The sequence below is a fragment of the Vulpes lagopus genome, chromosome X (genome assembly GCF_018345385.1).
Source record: "Vulpes lagopus strain Blue_001 chromosome X, ASM1834538v1, whole genome shotgun sequence".
Taxonomy (NCBI): domain Eukaryota; kingdom Metazoa; phylum Chordata; class Mammalia; order Carnivora; family Canidae; genus Vulpes; species Vulpes lagopus.
The window spans coordinates 39,023,393-39,045,599 of NC_054848.1; the positions used below are offsets into that span (position 1 = coordinate 39,023,393).

General features: G+C 35.2%; 1 protein-coding gene across 8 annotated transcripts in view; it reads left to right on the forward strand.

Moving 5' to 3' along the window:
• The window catches only part of KDM6A (lysine demethylase 6A), a 214,842-nt gene that overhangs the window by 132,521 nt on the left and 60,114 nt on the right, over positions 1-22,207 (forward strand). For all 8 annotated transcript variants that reach the window (XR_005985746.1, XM_041742245.1, XM_041742247.1 and 5 more), the window contains exons 9-10: positions 15,808-15,901; positions 18,772-18,898. Coding sequence is in view for 7 of the 8 variants with exons in the window: in XM_041742245.1 (XP_041598179.1) it covers positions 15,808-15,901; positions 18,772-18,898 (221 nt within the window). In the remaining variant the exon portion in view is untranslated. The remainder of the gene's footprint in view (positions 1-15,807; positions 15,902-18,771; positions 18,899-22,207) is intronic.

The window sequence follows — 22,207 nt, forward strand, 5'->3', positions numbered from 1 at the left end:
AGTCTATATTTGTGTATGGTATGACAAAATGGTCCAGTTTTATCCTTCTGCATGTGGCTGTCCAATTTTCCCAACAACATTTCTTGAAGAGACTTTTTTTTCCATTGGATATTCTTTCCTGCTTTGTCAAAGATTAGTTGACCATAGAGTTGAGTGTTCATTTCTGGGTTCTCTATTCAGCTCCATTTATCTATGTGTCTGCCAGTACCATACTGCCTTGATGATTACAGCTTTGAAATAGAGCTTGAAGTTGGAATTGTGATGCCACCCGTTCTGGTTTTCTTTTTCAACATTCCTTTGGCTATTCAGGGTCTTTTCTGGTTCCATACAAATTTCCAGCTCCTTTAGGTATAAAGTTAGGTTGTATATTTGAGACCTTTCTTATTTCTTGAGAAAGGTTTGTATTCCTATGTAGTGCCCTCTTAGGACCACCTTTACTGCATCCCAGAGGTTTTGATCAGTTGTGTTTTCATTTTCATTGGTTTCCATGAAATTTTAAAATTCTTCTTTAATTTCCATTCATCATTTAGTAGGATGCTCTTTAGCCTCCATGTATTTGAATTCTTTCCAAATTTCCTCTTGTGATTGAGTTCCAGTTTCAAAGCATTGTGGTCTGAAAATATGCAGGGAATGATTATAATCTACTCTTTTAGTATCATTTGAGACCTGATTTGTGACCCAGTTTGTGATCTCTTCTGGAGAATGTTCCGTGTACACTCAAGAAGAATGTGTGTTCTGTTACTTTAGGATGTAATGTTTTGAATATATCCTTAAAGTTCATCTGGTCCTATGTGTCATTCAAAGCCCTTGTTTCCTTCTTGATCTTCTGCTTAGATGATCTATCCATTGCATTGAGTGTAGTGTTTAAGTCCCCTACTATTGTTGTATTATTAATTGATATGTTTCTTTAATTTTGTTATTAATTGTCTTATATAATTGGCTGCTCTCATTTTAGGGGAATAGATATTTATAATTGTTAAATCTTCTTGTTGAATAGACCCTTTAATTATGATACAGTGTCCTTCCTCATCTCTTCTTATAGCCTTTGGTTTAAAATCTCATTTGTCTGATACAAGGATTGCCAACCCAGCTCTCTTTTTATGTCCATTAATATGATCAGTGGTTTTCCACCCCCTTGCTTTCAATCTGGAGTTGTCTTTGGGTCTAATATGAGTCTCTTGTAGACTCCGTATGGGGTCTAATATGAGTCTCTTGTAGACTCTTGTAGTCTCTTGTAGACTCACTTATTAGACTTTAAAGTTGAAAAAATGGCTTGCTTTTTTTCAATCTGAAACCCCGGGTCTTTTGGTTGGGGCATTTAGCCCATTTACATTCAGAGTAACTATTAAAAGATGAATTTAGTGCCATTGTATTACTTGTAAAGTCACTGTTTCTATATATTGTCTCTGATCCTTTTTGTTTTATGTTACTTTTGGCCTCTCTCTATGCTTAAAAGATCTCTTTTAATATTTCTTGTAGGGCTGGTTTACTGATCACCAGATCTTTTAGTTTCTCTTTGTCCTGGAAGCTTTTTTTCCTTCTAATTTGAATGACATCCTAGTGAGATAAAGACATCCTAGTGAGATAAAGTATTCTTGGCTGCATGTTTTTCTCATTTAGTATCCTGAATATATGATGCCAGTCATTTCTGGTCTGCCAGGTGTCTGTGGATAGATCTGCTTCCAGTCTAATGTTTCTACCCTTGTAGGTTGCAGACCTCTTGTCCTGAGCTGCTTTCAGGATTTTCTCTTTGTCTCTGAGATTTACAGGTTTCACTATTATATGCTGGGCTGTTGTCCTGTTTTTACCGATTTTGAGAGGGGTTTTCTGTGCCTTCTGGGCTTAGATGCCTGTTTCCTTCCCCACATTCGGGAAGTTCTCTACTATAATTTGCTCCAGTATACCTTTTGCCCCTGTCTTTCCTCTTCTTCTGGGGTCCCAGTTATTCTAATTTTGTTTCCCTTTATGATATCACTTCTCTTTCAAATTCTTCCCTCATGATCTAGTAGTTGTTAATTTCTCTTTTTCTCAGCTTCTTTATTCTCTGTTATTTTGTCTTCTGTATCACTAATTCTCTCTTCTGCCTCATTTATCCTGTTAGAGCCTCCATTTTTTTACTGCATCTCATTAATAGCCTTTTTTGTTTCGACTCGATTTTAGTTCTTTTATTTCTCCAGAAAGCGATTCTCTAGTGTCGTCTTTGCTTTTTTTTTCAAGCCCAGCTACTGGCTTGTAATTGTTAATCTGAACTCTAGTTCTGACATCTTTCTTACATCCATACTGATTAGGTTCCTGGAAGTCAGTACTGCCTCTTGTTCTCTTTTTTGATGTGAGCTTTTCCATATTGTCGTTCTGTCCAGAGAATAGATGACTGATAGAACAAAATACTGAAATGGCAACAACCCCAGAGAAATAATCACTAATAAATCAGAAGAGATCTGAAAATAAAACAAAAAACAGTAAAAAAAAAAAAAAAAAGAGAATGTAATCAGACAGGTGAACAAAATAGAGAAATACACAGGATCCTGTGTGTATTTTGGTTGGTTTGTTAGAAGAAACTACATACCAAAATTGTAAAGAAAGAAAAACATGTGTATATGTGTATACACACACATATACACAGAAATACATTGACAGGATAGAATGTAACTGTAAAGATGAAAATTTAAAAAGACTTTAATAAAACAGCACAAACAAGACAAAAACATGTATTTATGATCATACAAGTGAAGAGAACAGAGCTGTACACTAGATTTTGGGTGTATTTTGGTCTGCTAGGAGAAATTGCATCCCAAAATTGTACAGAAAACTTACATGTACAGAAAAATAAAACCAAATACAATGAAAGGATAGAATATAATTGTGAAAATGAAAAAAAAAGATTTTAAGAAAGAGTTGATAAGAAATTGAAAAAGGAAAGAGAAAACAAATTAAATTGAAAGACTAAAGAATCAAAGGAAAAAACCCGTCGATTTTATATGCTATATTCCCCTAGCAGTGGCATTCTCAGTGATCAGTGAACTTTGTCTTGGCTGATGGTCTCGCTGATCTTCTGGGGGAGGTTCCTGTTGCATTGTCTTTGTCAGGTGTCTTTGTCCAAGGTGGAATTGCACTGCCCTTGCAGGGGGCCAGGCTAAGTAATCTCCAGATTGCTGTATGTGGCTTTTGTTCCCTTGAAGGCTTTCAGCACAGTTTTAGAGGATGAGAGTGAAAATGACAGCCTCCCAATCCCCACCAGCCTAGAGAGGAAAGCTCAGGATCTCAATCCTCAGCATGTCCTTAGGGAAAAGCAGTCAGTCCTTCTCTCCCTGGTCTCTGTCCCTACTATGTGCTCACCCAGCCTGTGACTAAGTGTTCCTATCTCAGGCATGCGACCGTGTTTCTGGTCTCTAAACTCTGCAAGCTCCTGTGGCACACTGCTGCGCCGCTCCTCTCGGGGGAAGAAAGAGGGGCTCCCGGTTTTGTCATTTATTGGGCCCCTGCTCAGAAACAGTCATTCCCGACTGTGCTTTGGTTTGAGGTTTATGGCACCCTGAGCTGAGAGCCCACTCATGGGGCTTGCTGGTAGTGCTGGTTGTAGCTGGCTTCCCTGCTCTGATTCCTGGGAGCTCTGCCACACTCAGGCACCCCCAGTCTTTCTGTGACCCCAGGGATCCTGAGACTGTACTGTTTCACCTAGGATTCCACCCCTACTTGCCCTCTAAGCACCTTTCAGGCAGGTTCCTCCGGCACTGGAACAGACTTCTAAAAGTTTTGATTTTGTGCTCCACTACTATATCACTTTCCAGTGCTGCTGATGGAGGCTCCCTCCCCCTGCAGTTTATCATCACATATATTGCCTCAGATTCACTTCTCTGCACCTCCTACCTTGAAGAAAGTGGTTGCTTTTCTATTTGTAGAGTTGTAGGTATTCTTTTCTTACATCTCTGGTTGAGTTTGAGGGTGTTCAGAATGATTTAATAGCTATCTAGTTGAATTCCTAGGAAACTAGGTCTCCTACTCTTTTGCCATCTTGGACTCTCCTCAGCCTGTTATTGTTCTTTGATTCGTGGTTCCCAATAGGTTTGTATATTACATCTTTTGCTTATAAACAGTGTATATTAAGTTGATGGTTGTTTGAACTCATTCTTTACTCCTGTCCTCCCCATATTTTAGGTATATGTTGACATTTTACATCCTTTTATTTTGTGTGTTCCTTGACTAATTTTTTTTTAAGATTTTATTTATTCATGAGAGACAGAGAGAGAAAAAGAGAGAGAGAGAGAGAGAGAAAGAGAGGCAGAGACACAGGCAGAGGGAGAAGCAGGCTCCTTGCAGGAAGCCTGATGTGAGACTCCATCCCGGGTCTCCGGGACCCCGCCCTGGGCTGAAGGCGGTGCTAAACTGCTGAACCACCCAGGGATCCCCTGGGTTTTCTATTATAAGTAATTATCTTCTTTTCTCTTGCTACTTTTAAACAGTTTTCCTTATTACTAATAAGGAAAGTTTAATTACAATATTGCCAGTTTAATTATAATATTCTTTGGTGTGGGTCTGCTTTTGTTGATTTTGATGAGACTTCTCTTTGCCTGCTGGATCTGGATATCTATTTCCTTCCCAGATTAGGGAAGTTTTCAACTATTATTTCTTAAGGTTTTTGCCCTCTTTTCTCTCTCCTCTGGGATTCCTGGCATTCGAATGTTATTTATTACATTTGATGGAGTCACTGAATTCTCTACGTCTTCTCTCGTTTTGTATAGTAGTTCTCTCTTTTGCTCAGCTTCATTGCTTTTCTTTACTTTGTCTTCTCAGTCATTAATTCGTTCCTTTGATTCTTCCAGCCTGCATTCACTGCACCAAGTGTTTCTAATCTTGTTTATTGTGTTCTTCATCTCTGATTCTTTTGTAATTCTTTTATTTCTGTGGTAAGGGTCTCATTGATGTCATCTTTTCTCAAGTTCAGGGAGTATCCTTGTGATCATTGCTTTCAGTTCTCCATCAGCTAGAGCTTTGCCTAGCTCTCTGGCCGTGGCCTTGTCTTATTCTTTCATTTTGGATAAATTCCTCTGTTTTCTTATTTTGTCTAAGTCTGTGCCTTCTTCTCTGTATTAGAAAATCCAGTTAATGTCTCCTGCTCCTGAAAGTAATGGCCTTATGAAGAAGAGGTCATGTAGTATCTAGAGCCTAGTGCTTCAGGGAATGTGTCCACTGCGTGCTGCATTCACTCTGCTGTTGTGTTCTGGCTGCTCTATCCTTCAGGCCAGTTGTCTGCACAGGTTCTCTTTGCCTGTTTTGGGCAGTTTTGGTCCCTGGCCTGAATGTGGCAAGTTTTAACTTGTGCTCTGGTCTGCTTGTGAAATGAGACCTGTCATCACCTCCACTGGAACTGAGGCCCTACAGAACTTTGTGGTTGGGACACGTGTGTATACAGAAGTTTGTGCTGGTCTTCTGGGGGAGGGGCCCATGGTGCTGGGGCTGAGGTAAGCATGATTGAGAATGGGCAGTTCCACAGGAGTGTGTGGAGGGGTGGGGCTTAGTATAAGTAATTTAGGCAGCCAGTGTCCAAATTGCACTGGTTCCTGCTAATGGCTCTCTGCTTATGCTGAGTAGTGGGGGAGTGAAATGGTGCCAGCCAGCTGCTTTTTTTCCAGAGAGGTCTCTCTGTGAAGAGCAAATAATCTCCCACTGTGTGCCCCAGGCACTCTTCAGATCACTGTTTCTGTGCTGTATGCCTCTGGGTTGTTTGCTGGTCTTCTCTCGCTCTCTCGAAGAGCAGCCTCAATACCTCTGGACACTTCTGGAACACACCCAGTCCATTGATAGTTCAAGCTTTGGGTTTAAGCCCCTCTGGTTGCAACAACTCATGAAATTTATACCCTCTCATTTTTGAAGCCAATGGTGATGGGGAAATGTTCTCCTAGTACATTACCCTGTGTGCTCCTCTTACTCTCTCACCCTCTTCCTGACCAATATCTGTTTGTTCCCTAAGCCACATCTCTACGTTTTGTACCTTATTCAATGTGTGACCTCTTCTGTAAGTTTAGTTGTGATGTTCTGCCATTCTTCAGGTTGATATCTGAGGCATTTAGGGTGATTCGATAGTTAGGTATTTGTATATGTGCGAGGAAGCAGGCCAACGGTCTTCATACTTTTGCTGCTGTCTTTGAGGAAAGTCCTCTATCAGTTAGTTACTTAATTTACCTTTCCTATCTTATTAACTGAGACTTCTAGAACCACTTTTTAAATAATAATATTAATAATAATAGTATTAATTGGCCTTTTCCTTGAATTTAATGAAATAACTTGAAGCTTGCCATCTAAATTCTTATTAGACTTTAAAGTTGAAAGATACAAAATTTTCCCTTTTAATTTTGTTATTAAAATATTACTTATTTTTAAATAGATAACCCAAAATGAAAGTGCTTGAAAGAATACACATTGAAGTATCCTCCTCATTCCTTTCCTGTAACAACCTATCCTCCTTCCCAAAGGTACTAGTGCATTTGATATCTTTCCAGAGAAATCTGTGTATGTATAAGCAGATCCATTTATGTGTTTACACATATTTATTTTTATTTATTTTATTGAAACAATTATGTGTGTTCTCTCTCAATCTTGCTTAAGTTATTTCTTTATTTTTTTTTATTTTTTTTTAAGTTATTTCTTTAAATTAGTATTTTATTTTGGAAATATTCCATATCAGTACATACAGAACTGTATTATATCCCTTTGCATAGATGTACTGTAATGAGTTTAACTATTTTCCCCTTGAGGGATTATTAAAATAGTATTACCATGAATAATTCTGTTTATAAGAATCCTTAGTTTCATTTTCAACTTTCTCTTCTAACTAACTAGCATTAGTTTATTACCAAAGCACTGTAGCTTGGTTTCATTTGTGTATATTATAGAAATCCAAAAATTCTGAAGAAAGAAAAATTCCAGTTGATATTTATAGATGCATTAAGTATGCCATGAATATGTAGGGTTTATTTCATGAATTTAGGGATGATCCAGTGCAAGGGAATCTGTTAACAAAACAAAAATCAGTGTAAGGGAAACGAACAGTATTGTGAGGAAGAAAGATTTTTTTAAAAAATGAAATTAATGTAAAAAGGAAAGAAAAACAATAGATCTACTAATTGGTCAAAACCTTAGTTCTCTGAAAAAAATTAACAAAATAATCTACTAGGAACTTGATCAAAGGAATAAAAGAGAGAAAGAACATACACAAAATAAAGTAACCATAAAAACGGAAGAAATTAGAACTATCAAACGAGACCACTTAGCAGACGTCTATGTGAATGAATTTAAAAATTAATTGAAATGGACTATTACAGATTAGAAAAATTGACCTCATTGAAGTTAGAAAGTTATAAAAAGTCAATTTCTCTTAAAGAAATAGGGAAAATTAAGTAATGCCATACAGAAAGTATCATGGCCAGATGGTTTTACAGGGGTATTCTACCAAGCCTTTAAAGACCTGATAATTCTGATATTTTATAGATTGTTTCAGAGCATTGGAAATGAAACACCTACTTTTCTTTTTCTTTCTTTCTTTCTTTCTTTCTTTCTTTCTTTCTTTCTTTCGAAGAAGCTTTTAGCTTTTAATCTGACTTGAGAGATACTTATGTTTGGTAATGGTTCAAGTCCTTTCTGCACTTAAATTTTTAGAATCAGGGATTTTGTTTCCATTGTATTTTTAAAATATGCTATAGAATTGTTAACTACAGACCATAGTGCTTTTGTATCCTCTGTTTTAAACTGTAAAATGTATCTGACATGAAATTTACCATTTTTGCCATGTTTTAAGTGTACTGTGTCATTAAGTACATTCACATTGTTGTGCAACTGTCACTATCATTATCTCCAGAACTTTTTCATCATCCCACACTGAAACTCTGTACCTATTCAATAATAAGTCCTCATTCCTTCTTCCACCCAGCCCCTGGCAACCACTATTCTACTTTCTGTGTCTATGAATTTAACTGCCCCATGTAAGTGGAATCATATTGTATTTGTCTTTTTGTACCTGGCATATTTCATTTAGCATAATGTCTTTAAGGTTTATATGTGTTGGGGATCCCTGGGTGGCGCAGCGGTTTGGCGCCTGCCTTTGGCCCAGGGCGCGATCCTGGAGACCCGGGATCGAATCCCACGTCAGGCTCCCGGTGCATGGAGCCTGCTTCTCCCTCTGCCTGTGTCTCTGCCTCTCTCTCTCTCTCTCATGAATAAATAAATAAAATCTTTAAAAAAAAAAAAAAAAAAAGGTTTATATGTGTTGTATCATGAATGAGAACTTAACTCCTCTTTAAGGCTTAATATTTCATTGTATGTACACACCATATTTTCTTCATTCATCTATGGGTGGACACTTGTGTGGCTTCCATCTTTTGGCTATTGCTGATAATGCAGCTATGACCATGAGTGGTGCAAATATCTGTTTGAATCCCTGCTTTTAATTCTTTTTGATATGTAACTAGAAGTGAAATTACTGGGTCATTATGATAACTCTGTGTTTAATTTTTTGAGGAACATCATACTATTTTCCCCCATTTCCCCATTTGAAACAAATGTAACATCAATACCTGAGAATGATAGAAACAGTATAAAGAGGAAGCAATATACAGACCAGTATCAATAATGAATATTGGTATAAAAGTATTAAATAGAAATTGAGCAAACAAAATCATTACCTCATTGAGCAAATAATATACTATGACCATGTGGTATTCATTCCAGGAATGCAAGATTGAATATTAGGAAATCCGTTAGTATCAGACACCATGATAATAGAACTAAAGGTAAAATCAAGTAACTCACCGTTGGTGCATTGACAAATATAGTGCCATTCCTTTTTTTAAAAAAAAATATTTTTTACTTATTTATTCATGACAGACAGAGAGAGACAGAGAGGCAGAGACACAGGCAAGAGGGAGAAATAGGCTCCATGCAGGGAGCCCGACGTGGGATTCAATCCTGGGCCTCCAGGATCACACCCCAGGCTGAAGGCGGCGCTAAACCGCTGAGCCACTGGGGCTGCCCTGCAGTGCCATTCCTAATAATAAAACTCTATCCAAATTGGACATAGGAATTGAAGGTTACTTTTTTATCATGGTAAAATTCATATACCTTAGTCCCCAGATTAGTATCTTATTTAGAGGAAACACTAGAGAGATTTTCACAAAAATTAGGAGCAAGGCAAAGATTCTCACTATCTTTATTACTCCTTTTTTTTTTTTTTTTTAAAGACTTTATTTATTAGAGAGAGAGAGCGTGTGTGTAGGGACAGGGGAGGAGAGGGACAGGGACAAGAAGACTCCACACTGAGCAGGGAGTCTGATGTGGGGCTCAGTCCTAGGATCCTGGGATCAGGACCTGAGATGAAGGTAGACATTTCACCAACTGAGACACCCAGGTGTCCCTCTTTTACTCCTCATCATTGTAGAATAGGTATTAGCCAGTGCAGTTAGATAAGAAAAATCCATTAGAAGTACAAATTTACATACAGAAATTAATAACCTTCAACAACAGTAATCAGAGGGCATGTTAGAAAAAATTCCCATTTGTATCTGTAATTACTTGACAATAAACTTAAAAGAAGTACTGTGATTCAACAATATAAGGATACTGATTCTCCCTAAGTTCCTTTATAAATGGAGCACAAACATCAGTAAAAACTACTAACAAACTTTTTAAGGGCTTAGATAAGTTGGTAATATGCTAGAATAACCAGGATAACAATGGGGAGAAATTGTATAGGTTATACTAACTCTACTAGACAGATAGGCGGTAAAGCCTGTATATTTCAAAGTGTGGTCTGGCACGTGAATAGACGGACCAGTGGAATATCGTAGAAAGAACAGGAATAGATCCAGGTACATAGATCAGTGTTTGATAAAGGTAAAATCTTAAATTCCTGGGGCTGAGGTAGATTATTCATAAGTTTGTAGGACAGTTAGGTAGCCATTTGGAAAAAGATAAAATTAGACCCATGACTCAAGCTATTCAAAAGAATAAACTAGAAATGAATTAGAGTGAAATGTAAAAAATATTGTACAAGTAGTAGAAGCAAACATGAACTCCTCTTCAACCATGATTTAGGAAAAAGCTTTCTTACTATGATCATTCTTTTCATTGCCTTTGAATTTAGATCTAGTCAGTTTGAGCAATATAAAGATAATTTCTACATGACCAAAAAAAAAAATAGCATAAATTAAAGAACACTTAATGAAACTAGGAGAGAATGTCTACAGTATATGCCATGGACAAAGGGCTAATATTCCTAATATAACAAACTTAAAATTTGAGGGACAAAGGATTGAAAACCCAATAGGAAAATGGAAAAAAAGACATGAATAGACATTTCACAGAAAATATATAACAAAAAAAAAAAAAAAGAAAATATATAACAAGGCCATTAAACATATGGAAAAGCGGTCATATTCATTCAGAAATGCAAATTGAAGCAACACTGAAATATAATTCTCACATATCAGATGGGCAAAAATTATAAGTGGCTGTGGGGAAACAGGCATTCTCTTGCACTGTGATAATACAAACTGGTACAACCCATCTGGAGCAGAATTTGGCAGTAATCTAACAAAGCTATATATGCACTTACCCTTTGACTCAGCAACTTCACATCTAGAAGTATACCTTGAAAATATACCTCCAAAACTATGAAAATATATAGGCACAAGGATATTGACTGGAGCATTGTTTGTAATTACAAAATATTGGAAAAAACTTAAATGTCCATAGGAGAATGGTTGGATAAACTATGGTACATTCAGGTAGAGGAGTTGGATGTAGAAAAGTATGAGGAAGACATATGTGGATCACTGCGTGGATTGATTTCCAGAATGTACTGCTAAGTGAAAAAAAAAAGCAGTGTAAAAGAGTATAATATACAACCCTTTGTGAAAGAAAATACACATGTGCAAAAGCAAAGTATGCATTTGCCATTTGTGCAGAAGTAATACTGAAATGGATAACTAGAAACAAATGAGATTGGTTACCTACCAAGGGTTGTTGTGAATTGGGTAATAGGGATGAGAAAAAGGTGGAATTTCTTGAGTATATACTTTATATAGCTCTAACTCTTAAAACCTGGTAATGTTTCTCATATCCCAAAATTAGTTGAATAATTGGGACCAGCAAGGATGTGAGTTAACCCAAAATAGAATGCAGACAGTAACAAATGAACCTAACTAATGAATAACATAAGTATAGTGAAGGGGGTGGATATGAAAAGAACTAACCTTAGTAACTTTAGAGAGTTGTATTTTGACTATAGTCTAAAGCTGGAGACAAGAACTGTAAACAAATCCTGTACTACAATTAACTTTGTCACAGTGGTATGGATTAGGAATTCTGTAACTACTTTATGTGAATGTTAGGAATTAGCAAATGTATTATGGATAATGAGAACCAGGTTTTTCACTGTCAGAACTTACAAATACGGAAAGGCAAGGCAAGACTGAACTCTGGTGTTGGATTGTAATTGGAGGTATGATTATGAATATATGGTTATTTATGAGTATGAGTAGTTGGATAGAAATATGGGCCTCTGTGTGTGTATGTATGTGTGTGTGTTAGTATACACATAGATGTATTTTCTAGCTGTGTTTGCTGGGAGAACTTGGAGGCAGTAACCCAGCCCAGCAACATTGAATATGTGAGCACCCAGATCTTTGTTTCTAAAAACTATATTAAATATAAGTGGAACCAGGGATTCCTGGGGGAGAAGTGGGTGACTCTAGGGCTTAGGCAAGGAAATTACAAGATGAGCTCTAGAACATTTTGCGCCACAAAATAAAGAAGTGCTCAAAAAATGATGAGAGCGTGTGGAAAGAACACAGTCAACTTGAGGGGTTGGGGTTTCTAATCAACAAATCGGACACAAGTTTAGAAACTAAATATAATAATGAAATATAAAGTACAGAATGAATTGTTTTAGCTCATACTGAAATGAATAATTCTACATAAATCTATATAAATTCCATAAGTAAATGAATATAAATGAATTTATGTATATTTCTATTTGAATTTATATTCATTTGTAAATGAATTGTGATAATACGGATTGTGAATATAAATGGCAAATAAATGAAAAAAGGGGACACTTTTTTCTTACTGTAGAGTTTTGATGAATGAATGAAGAATGATGAATTTTTCCTTACAAGGTGGTACTTACTGATTTCCAAGGGACATTCTTCAAAGTAGCCAGTACTTTTTATGAGTATCAGGGTACTGAAAATAAACTGAGAATTTGTCCCAGGTTGGAAGAAAATAAGGAGACATGCTACCTGACCACAGTATGGAATGTCTTGGATTATATCTTGGGCCAGAAAAGGGACGTTAGTTGGACAGTTGGTGAAATCGGAATAAATTATTGTAGATTAGATAGTATTTTATCAATGTTAATTCTATTGGTCTTTTCATGTATTTTGAAGGTCTTTTGTTATGTCTGATGTACTAGTTCTGTATCATTATGAAATACTCTTTTATCTCTGGTAATAATCTTTGCCTTGAAAGACTATTTAATCTGACCCGAATCTGGTCATGTCAATTTTCTAATGCTTAGTGTTTACATGGTGTCTTTTTCAACCTTTTATTTCAACCTTCTTGTGTGTTTATATGTAAAGTGCATTTCTTACAATATATTTTTGGCTCTTTTCTAAATCTTTTCTGGACATGTCTTTTTTTGTTTGGAATGTCTAGTCCATTATATTTAATTTGGAATGTGTAGTCCATTATATTTAATTTCTTGTTGTATCCTTTGTATTTTGGTGTTTTTCTCTGGCTGTTTTCAAAGTGTTCTTTCCATTTGGTTTTTAAGAATTTAACTATGAAGTGCCCAGGGAATTGTTTTTTTCCCTTTATGTGTAAACTACTTGTGGTTTTCTTAGTCTGTTGGATATGGGATTTGATGTCTTTCCTCAGTTCAGGAAAGCTCTCTGCCATTATATCTTTTCTGCCCCATTCTTTCTCCCTTCTTGGACTCCCAATTACATGTATGATAGACTGCTACTGCCTCATTTATTTTTGGATGGCTTTATTTTTAAGTCTCCAATCTATTCAGTCTATCCAGTGATTTTTTTTAAATTTCAGATATTTTTCAGTTTTAGAATTTTTGTTTCTTTCCATGCTTTAATTTCTTCATTTATTATGATATCTTTCTTATTGTCTGTGAACATTGTTAAAATGGCTGCTTTAAAATTATTTACAAATTTCATCATTTTAGTAATTTCATGGATGATTTTCATTAATTCCCTTTTCTTTTGAACATAGGTGGAATCTTCCTGATTCTTTATAAGTCTGGTAATTTTATCCTGGCAATCATGAATAATATATTGTGGAGTGACTTTGTTGTGTTTTTCTGAAGATTGATGTTTTTGTTTTATATCAGCCAGTTAATTTTGCTCAAGTCACACTCTAAATGTGGTCACCCCTATAGTAGACAGTGGCTGAAATGTCTCTTTAGTTCTTTTAGGCTGCTGGACATCTGTTTTGTTCATGCATAGTTCAGCAGTCAACAAGAGATTTAGGCAGAGTTTAATTGCAGAATTTGGTGTTTTCTCTCTTTCACTCTCCTCCCTGGGCTTTCTCCCCTTACTTCCAGCTCTTGTGATAGCCTCAAAATATGTGCTCTGATTTTTCAAGCTAGTGAGATTGCTCATTTCTTTTTGAATTCTAGCCAACCAGGCACCAACTAAGGCCTGCTCTCAGGTGAAAATCCTAGTAAAAAGGGATTACTCTTCCAGTGCCATTCCCTTTCCCTAAGGGTTAATGCCTCTGGTTTTCACCTCATTTTGGTTTCTTTCTAGGCTATCTGATAGTTGACTTTTATATTTTATCTGGAACTGAATGCTATCTGTGGAACAGCTACTCCAGCATTACCAGAGGCAAAACTTTAAACACCTTTAAAGATAAACTCATGTTGCTTTTTATATGCCATATTTAGTTGCTGCTTATTGTTCTAGTGTAAACATCCATCATATTTTTTTTTCACTCCCTTGTGACTGACATAGACCTAGGTTGACCCCAGTTCCTGATACTATAAACAGTACCATTTAGAGCATTATCTGTGGAAAGGTTTCTTTGGAATCTGTGTCCCAAGAGTGAGCTTGCTGGATTGTAGCATATTTGCATACCTAATTTCATGAGTGAATGCCCTTCCAGCAGGGCATGGATGTTTTCCTTCACTCACATCTCCAAAAGACTTGAATTACCCGTCTTTCTTATGTTTGCCAATCTGATGGTGGAAATATCTCATTTAAACTTGCATTTTCTGATTTCTAGAGATACACACTTGTTCACATGTTTTTCACCTGTTATGTGTTGGTTTTGTGCCCATTGCTTATTTTTCTGCTGTGTGTTTTATATCACATCTTTACTTTTCCTTATGATTTGCATTGTTTTGGCCATGTCAAATAAATTCTTTACCATCTCAAGGAAATATTCTCCTACATTTTTTTCTCTCATATACTACTGCCTATATATGATATGAGGTAGAAATCGAACTTTATGTGGATGCAGTGTGATAGAACCAGTTTTTTAAGTTTTTTTTTTTTTTTTTACACTTGTGTTTGGAAGTATGTTTTAGCATATCATTTGAAGGAATTGAGTTGGATAATTTGGTCCTTGTATTAATTGTCTAAATGACTTTTTGTGATCAGATTAATATTTAGGGGGGAACTAATTTTAGTGATGAGTAGAAGTTTATGTAGTTAACTTCTGTTAATCCCAGTGGCCAGTTCTTTCATATCTTTCCTGTGTTGACATACTGTATTCATGTAGCTCCTTATTTGTTTCTCTGGCTCTTTGGTTATCTCATTTGATCCTTGGAACAACTCCAGATAGATTAGGTATTAACTGTTTTAATGGATGTTGAATCATAGTTTCAGTGGTTTGCCTGAGGCTCCTACATCTAGTTTTGTATTTTTCTACCTGTGTTTTTGTTGAGAAGAATTTGTTTGCTCAGGCAGCTATGGACTATGCTGTTAATGAATTAAAGCCACTTCAATCCATTGTTCTGCTGAGTATGTTTTAAAGGTAATTTTTATGAGGTTTTCTTTTGTTGGCTTATCCCTCTTCCCCCTTCCCCTTTTTCTTGGAGGAGTTGTCTTAAGCTTTATGATTGTAGCAATAATTGGTTTCTGTCACATTAGTACTTTTTGGGGGGAGAGGACTACAGGTAAATAGTTTCATTTAGAGATTTGCCTACGGAACCTTAGATGTTGTGAATGCTGTTACTCTATAAGTACTAGAGTTTTGGTATCTTTAAAGTCATACATATTATAAATTTTTTCCGTAGGATATCTAGCAGTGTATCATTTAAACTTAGATTTTAACTCCTTTTGCACTTAGATTTTTTTAAAGCATTTTTGGTATATGCTCTGTTGCTTGGAAACTTGATGGTTATAGATAGATTAAGCACTTGAAGGTAAAATACTCCTCTAGCTTCATCAGTGTTACTAAATAAGGATGAAATTATTTGTTATTAAATAAGTTGAGATAATTATACAATTGATTTGGCAAATTCTTTAAAAGGCATATTTTAATACTTTATTGTATTGAATGTTTTACTGGAGTTACTCTGAAACATTGCCAATTATCCACAAGTGTCTAGTGTTAAGGGAACAGTCAGTAATGGAATTAGCACTTTTTTCTTTTAGTTGGTTGTAAGAAGTATGCTAAAGTATCAGTATTATGTAGTAAGTCTCTCTTTGTTTAGTATTAAGTAGTAGATCTTAATATATGAGCTAATTCTTCAAAGATACCAATTTATTTTTCTTTAAATCTCTTTTTTCTGCTCTTTAGAGGAAGTATCATTCTGCAAAGGAAGCTTATGAACAACTTTTGCAGACGGAAAACCTTTCTGCACAAGTAAAGGCAACTGTCTTACAACAGTTAGGTATGTAATAGTGTTCATTTAGTGTATTATAAGTATTTCTCTTTATGATTTTTACATGTCAAGGATGGCAAATATGTGGCTCATGTATTCTATTCTTTTTTTCTTCTTTTACCCAGAGTTGATAGAATTAACTGAACTCAGCATATTTCCACCTTCAGCCAAGCATTGTCCATCTCATTATAGTTCTTCAGTACAGCTAGTCTTTTTAAATTCTCAGAATTATTCTCTAGTACTTAACCTACGGGTAAAGGGAGTTGAATACTTCCTTTGTGCCAAATATGCTTAGCACTGAATGAAGTTAAGTGATTTGTGTAAAATTACTTAGTGGTTGGTCAGCTTGCTTTCACAGCTCTGTCAATAATATTAACTAAAACAGTTCATTTAAAAGTTGTGGAACGTCTAACAGTAGAGTTTTTGTATACATGCAATTCTATTCTAACGTTGAGGATGAAGAAATGTAGCCATTTAGATGTAATATGTCACTGACCAAGAGAGTGATTGAGTTCCTTATGTTTAGTTTTGTTGTGTAGTTACTGAGTCATGTTTCTTGTAGGTGTTATTTTGGTGTCCCCCTTTCCCCCAATCTTTAGTTTATTTGTTTTTGGTCTGGGCAATAATTTATTCTTAATTTGTAACCAGTGATGTTGTAATATGAATATTTTCACAATGTGACTATTTTTATATAATGTTAAAAATCACTTAAGCCTAGAGTTTATCACTGATCTTCATGATACTGATACATATTATATGATTAATTAATCAAAATGTACACATTGCCCTAATATAATATAAAACTTTGGATTTTAGCTTTCTTTAATTTAATCTCTGGTTAGAATTTTATGTGAGTTATCCATACTTTTAAAAATTATAGAAGTATTTGAATACTTTTAAAATAAATTTACAGATCATGTTTGAGTAGTGTGAATTTGTATCTTTAAATTAAAACAAGTTTATTCCTCTCTCTTTGTCCCTCCCCGACCCATGTGTGCACACTCTTTCAACTAAATAAAATCTTTAAAAAAACTTAAAACATGTGCAGTAAAGGTTTTGTGCTAGTTCTTAAGTAAAAAGAACAAAATGCCTTTAGCATAAGGCAGCTTACTCATTCAGCTAATATTTGAATATGAACTTTTTAAAAAAATTCACACTACAAGTCTTTATGCATTTTAGCTGCAGTGAAGAATATGTCAATAGCAAAAATGTACATACCCCTTTTAAATTTAAGAAATAGATCAAAATAGTTTTCAATTTTACCTGAATCACCTGTCCTCTTTGACATTGGCTTACCATATTCCAGAGTGTGTAACTATAAAAAATTTTGAAAGGAAAAATATTTCTCCTAATTAAGTCTAACTTATGTCTGCACATCAGTTCTTCCTACTTCCTTGTCACTGCTGCTTCAGCAGCTCCTTTTAGAGCTTGTTTCTCTAGGTTCCATTCTTACTAGTAATAGCAGGGAATAAAGGAGGAACAGATGAATAAATGTAAATGTAGTGATTGACGTGTATTTCCACAAAACATAGTAACTCAATCTCCTTGAAATAATATTTTGGAGCACAGCAACTATAATAAATGTCAGAAAATAAGGGTGCTTATTTGTTATATATGATATGGACTATATACAAAGAACAGAGCTGATTTTATGCACTTGAATTGATCTGCAACTGAAATATAATTTGCCCAGCAAATTAAACCAAATTATTCCTGCGTGTCTTGAAGGTTTTAGAATACAGTATTTCATGATCCAATCTTTTGATTGCTTGCATCGCCCTTTCTTTTCCTTCCCCCTTTTCCCTTTCCCTTTCTCTATCCTATCCTATCAAAATTATGCATATTTAAAGTGTACAACATGATGTTTTGCTATACCTATACATAGTGAAATGATTAGTATTGTCAAGCTAGTCAACATATCCATCTACTTACATAGTTTACCATTTGTTTATGTGTGATGATACACCCAAAACCTACTCTCTCAGCAAATTTCCAGTATATATTACAATATTATTAATTACAGTCATTCTACTGTGCAATACTCTCTAGACTTATTCATCCTACATGACTATAACTTTGTACCCTTAGACCAGTATCTCCCCATTCCCCTACCTCCCCATTCCTGGTAACTACCATTCTACTGTCTGCCTCTGTGTATTCAGCTTTTTGAGAATCTCATATCATTGAGATTATGCACTATTTACATTTATTAAACATTTGTGGTACTCATTTTATGCCATTCTTATTTGCACCATTTCAATATACTTCTCTTAGCCTTGGGTGTGGTTTTTTTTGTTTTTGTTTTTGTTTTTTAATAATTGTTGAATGCTTTAGAGTTTTTATTCTAGGTAAGTTGTGAATATATGTGGCCAATGCCAGGGAGGTAGGGTTATATGTTTGTGTTGTACTCTGAGCTATCATTGATTAAATGATCTTATATTTATTCCTTGGAAATAAACACTGAGTTAATAGACTATCTTGGAGAGTCTTAAAATGTATGTAAAGTTTTACATAGAGCACTGAATAAAATTGAACATCTTTATATTCTTTGTTTCATAACTTGGAGTTTTTTCAAATACCAAAATTAGAAAAGAGGAACTGTAGTTTGTAATCTACTAAATGTAATCTGCTCAGTGCTTAATATTGTTTCAGTTTCTCTGGAAATAAGTTCTTTATAGGTTTGACTCTACCTTCCTATGAGAAACAGACTTCTTATGATCAGAATTGACAGTTCTAAATTTTGGGAATGTGTATGCTAAACTAAATGAAATTGACTGGAAAAAAATATTTTTACTCTCAGGTGTTTTCTGCTTGGTATTCTTAAAAACTAAAGAACAATTAAGTCATTTAGGTAAATATTTTTTAATCATATACTATAGGTTGGATGCATCACACTGTAGATCTTCTGGGAGATAAAGCTACCAAGGAAAGCTATGCTATTCAGTATCTCCAAAAGTCCTTGGAAGCAGATCCTAATTCTGGCCAGTCCTGGTATTTCCTTGGAAGGTGAGACTATACTTAAGTTTTGCTTTTGTTTATTCCAGCTAAGAGATTTGAATTACGAGCTAAAATGTTTGCTTGCATTTATAACCTAATCAGTGTATTTCTCTCTTTAAATATGTTATCACAAAGATTTTTGAAAGTTAAATAAAAGAGAACTTCTGAATGTGGTAGTTTTCTCACAGCATAATCTGGTCTACCAGGACATTTCTTATTTTGCTTGTTGGATTTTCATTTGACTTGAATTGTTGCTAGTTTTTAAAAAGTCTTATCAGATAGTAGTTCTTCATTCTAGTATTTAAATGCCTTTTCTTCTGATTTCTAGTATCTTATTTATATGTCTGTTTAACAGAACAGAATTAATTTCTTATTCTGCCTGGTGACCACCAGTAGGCAATGGGACCCTGCTCTTTGTAATTTTGAATAATGGTATATACGTTAGAATGGACATAGTTTGATTAAAAGTAGGTCTCAAATCAGTTATACTTAAAATCTCACAGTGAGAAAGTAGATACATTATTATTGGACTTACTGGAACAGTAAAGTGACATATAATGAAAATAGTTTTCTGCAAGTTTATGAACTTTTCTCTGTACTTTAAATCCCAAAATTGTGCTTACTGATTATCTGAAATCAGATATGTATATGTATTTGATAGCTTTGTATACATATACATTTGTATATGTATCTGATAAATTATATTTTGGGGCCATTATTAGGTTATAACTTGGTTCCTAACCGGTTTTAGTTTTTGTGGTATGGTGGAAAGATCAATGTACTAATTGCTGAGAGACTTGGATTCAAGCCTTAGGTAGGCTACTATATGTGGAATCATGGATGGTACAGTTAAACTTCTTGATGTTAAATTTCTTGATGCTTTTAACTTATTAAATAAGAGGATTATTTTAGATCATTGGTCTTAATAGGGGACTCTCTTGTCGCATAGGAGACATTTTATAATGTCTGGAGATACTTGGTTATCACAACTATGGGGAATGCTTCAGGCATTTAGTGGGACAGCCCTCTATGACAAAAGATTATCTGACCCAAAATGTCAGTGCTGAGGTTGGGAAACCCTGGTTATAGATTATCTGTTAGATACCTTCTTACCCTAAAGGTTTCAATTTTATGATTTTTTTGAAATTATCCTATTTTAATTTGAAGCTTTTTGAGTTTGCCAAATAATCACATTACGTTTTAGTGTTTTGCATGGTTTCATTTTTCCTTTAAATTTAGTGAAGTGTGTGTGAAATGGAGTAATATTAAGATTTTTTAAAATCTTATTTTATTTATTTATGATAGGCACACAGTGAGAGAGAGAGAGAGGCAGAGACATAGGCAGAGGGAGAAGCAGGCTCCATGCACCGGGAGCCTGACGTGGGATTCGATCCCGAGTCTCCAGGATCGCGCCCTGGGCCAAAGGCAGGCGCCAAACCGCTGCGCCACCCAGGGATCCCTAAAATAAAATTTTGATTAGTCATTAATAGTGTACAATAAGAGTCGGCTGGGAAAGTACCTATTGTTAGCAGAAATTTTCTAATACCTTCCAAGGTTTATAAAATCATCTAATTTGGGTTGCTCACTAGTAAAGCTGGAGAGTCCAAACTTTTTCTTTCTCTTTCACTGAAGGTATTTAGGAGCAGAAAGTGGATCTTACCATCTTTGTATATTCTCGCCTAGCAAGGTGGCTTTTCAGTAAATGTAATAAATGAACTGACAACACCATTTGCGTTTGGAGGTAGCACCATTGCTAGTGTCAATGTTGCACAGTGGGAGGCCTCATACAGTGACTGGAAAGGAGGTCCAGTACTGGAAAGTAGGAGCTGCCTAGTCATCGCCTCTAGTGTCAACATTTACATATGAACATTTCTTTTAATACAGGTTAAAAGATGTGTGTGCCAGAAATTATTTTCCTTTTGACCTAAGATAATTAGTTTAATACAATACAGTAGTGTTGATGTCTTTTTAGTATATTAAAAAAAAAGTCTAGGCATTTTAACATCTAAAACTACTATTTTAGTAATGCTGTAATTTTCAGCTCAACGAGCAGTATTTCACAATAGGGGTTTTTTGTTTTTGTTTTTGTTTATTTTAGTTAACAGACTTTTTTTTTTTTTTCCTGACTTTACATTTTAAGCCACTGAGATGCTTTTGTTTGAATTTTTTCCAGATAAAATTTTCCAAACATACAACATGCTTTACCGATTTCTCAAATATAAAGGATACTTACCACAGTTTAATTTGTTTTGGAGTTCAAGATTATCATATTAGATGTTCATTTTTTATCCCCAATAACCTATTTTGACAATTGTTTTAGACTTTTTTCATTAATTTTTTACTTTTTTTTGACCTTTCATTGCCTTGTAATATGTTGCTTCTAATCTGTTTTGTTGTGAGAAAATTTTTATAAGTAAATATGTTTTAAAAGTTATTAAAGCTTTCAATGAAGACATCAAGTATCAGTAAAGAGCTTTGGGATTTTCTAAGGTTTTTTATTACTTTTGAATTCAGGTCTGTGTTGAAGATGTCATTTGGCTTGTGTATATGCTAATACAAGGGTAATGTGATAATACTCTTATACTAGTACTAATCATTGACATTATTATCACAGAACTGTAGAATGTTAGAGCTAGAAGGGACCAGGGAGGTCACCTGCTTCACTCTGTAAACTTTGTCATTTTACAAATGTAGAAAGTGAGTTCAGAGGAGTAAAATGTGCTGTCCAAGGTCACAGTCACACATGTAACTACATCAGAATAGGAACTAGAGCCTAGGTTCACTCATTGCTTTTTCAGAGACACAAGGCTGTCTCAGGGGGACTTAGTTAAGTTTTATTAGAGGAAAAGTGGTTGGTTAGATTGGGACATCTGTATTTGGGTACATTGGTTTCCTGTTTTCACTTTGTAGGAATGGAATATGGAAACATTGGTTTGGGGAATTACTGCTTATTCCTCCCAGTAGTTAGGTAAATTTGTCTATAAATCTGAGATTTGGCTTTGATCTAACAATGACAAACACAACGTGTTTAATACTATCTGTTAAGCATTCCCTTCCTTTGTAGTGTCTGTCCCTGTTTGGCATCATTAATGATTTCTCCTGAATTCTCCCTTCATAAAAGTTGCAGGTGCTCTCTGACACTGCCTTCTCTGCCTCAGTCACTGACATTTCATATTGCCCAAACCACAAGATTAGTGATTCCTTAGGCTTATTTTCACCTTTCCCTTGTACTTAAACCCTCTCTTCTATATGGATGAGTTCTGAATCTAGGTTTCTACATTTCAAGGTATTAAATTTCAGGACCACATCCCCTATTCC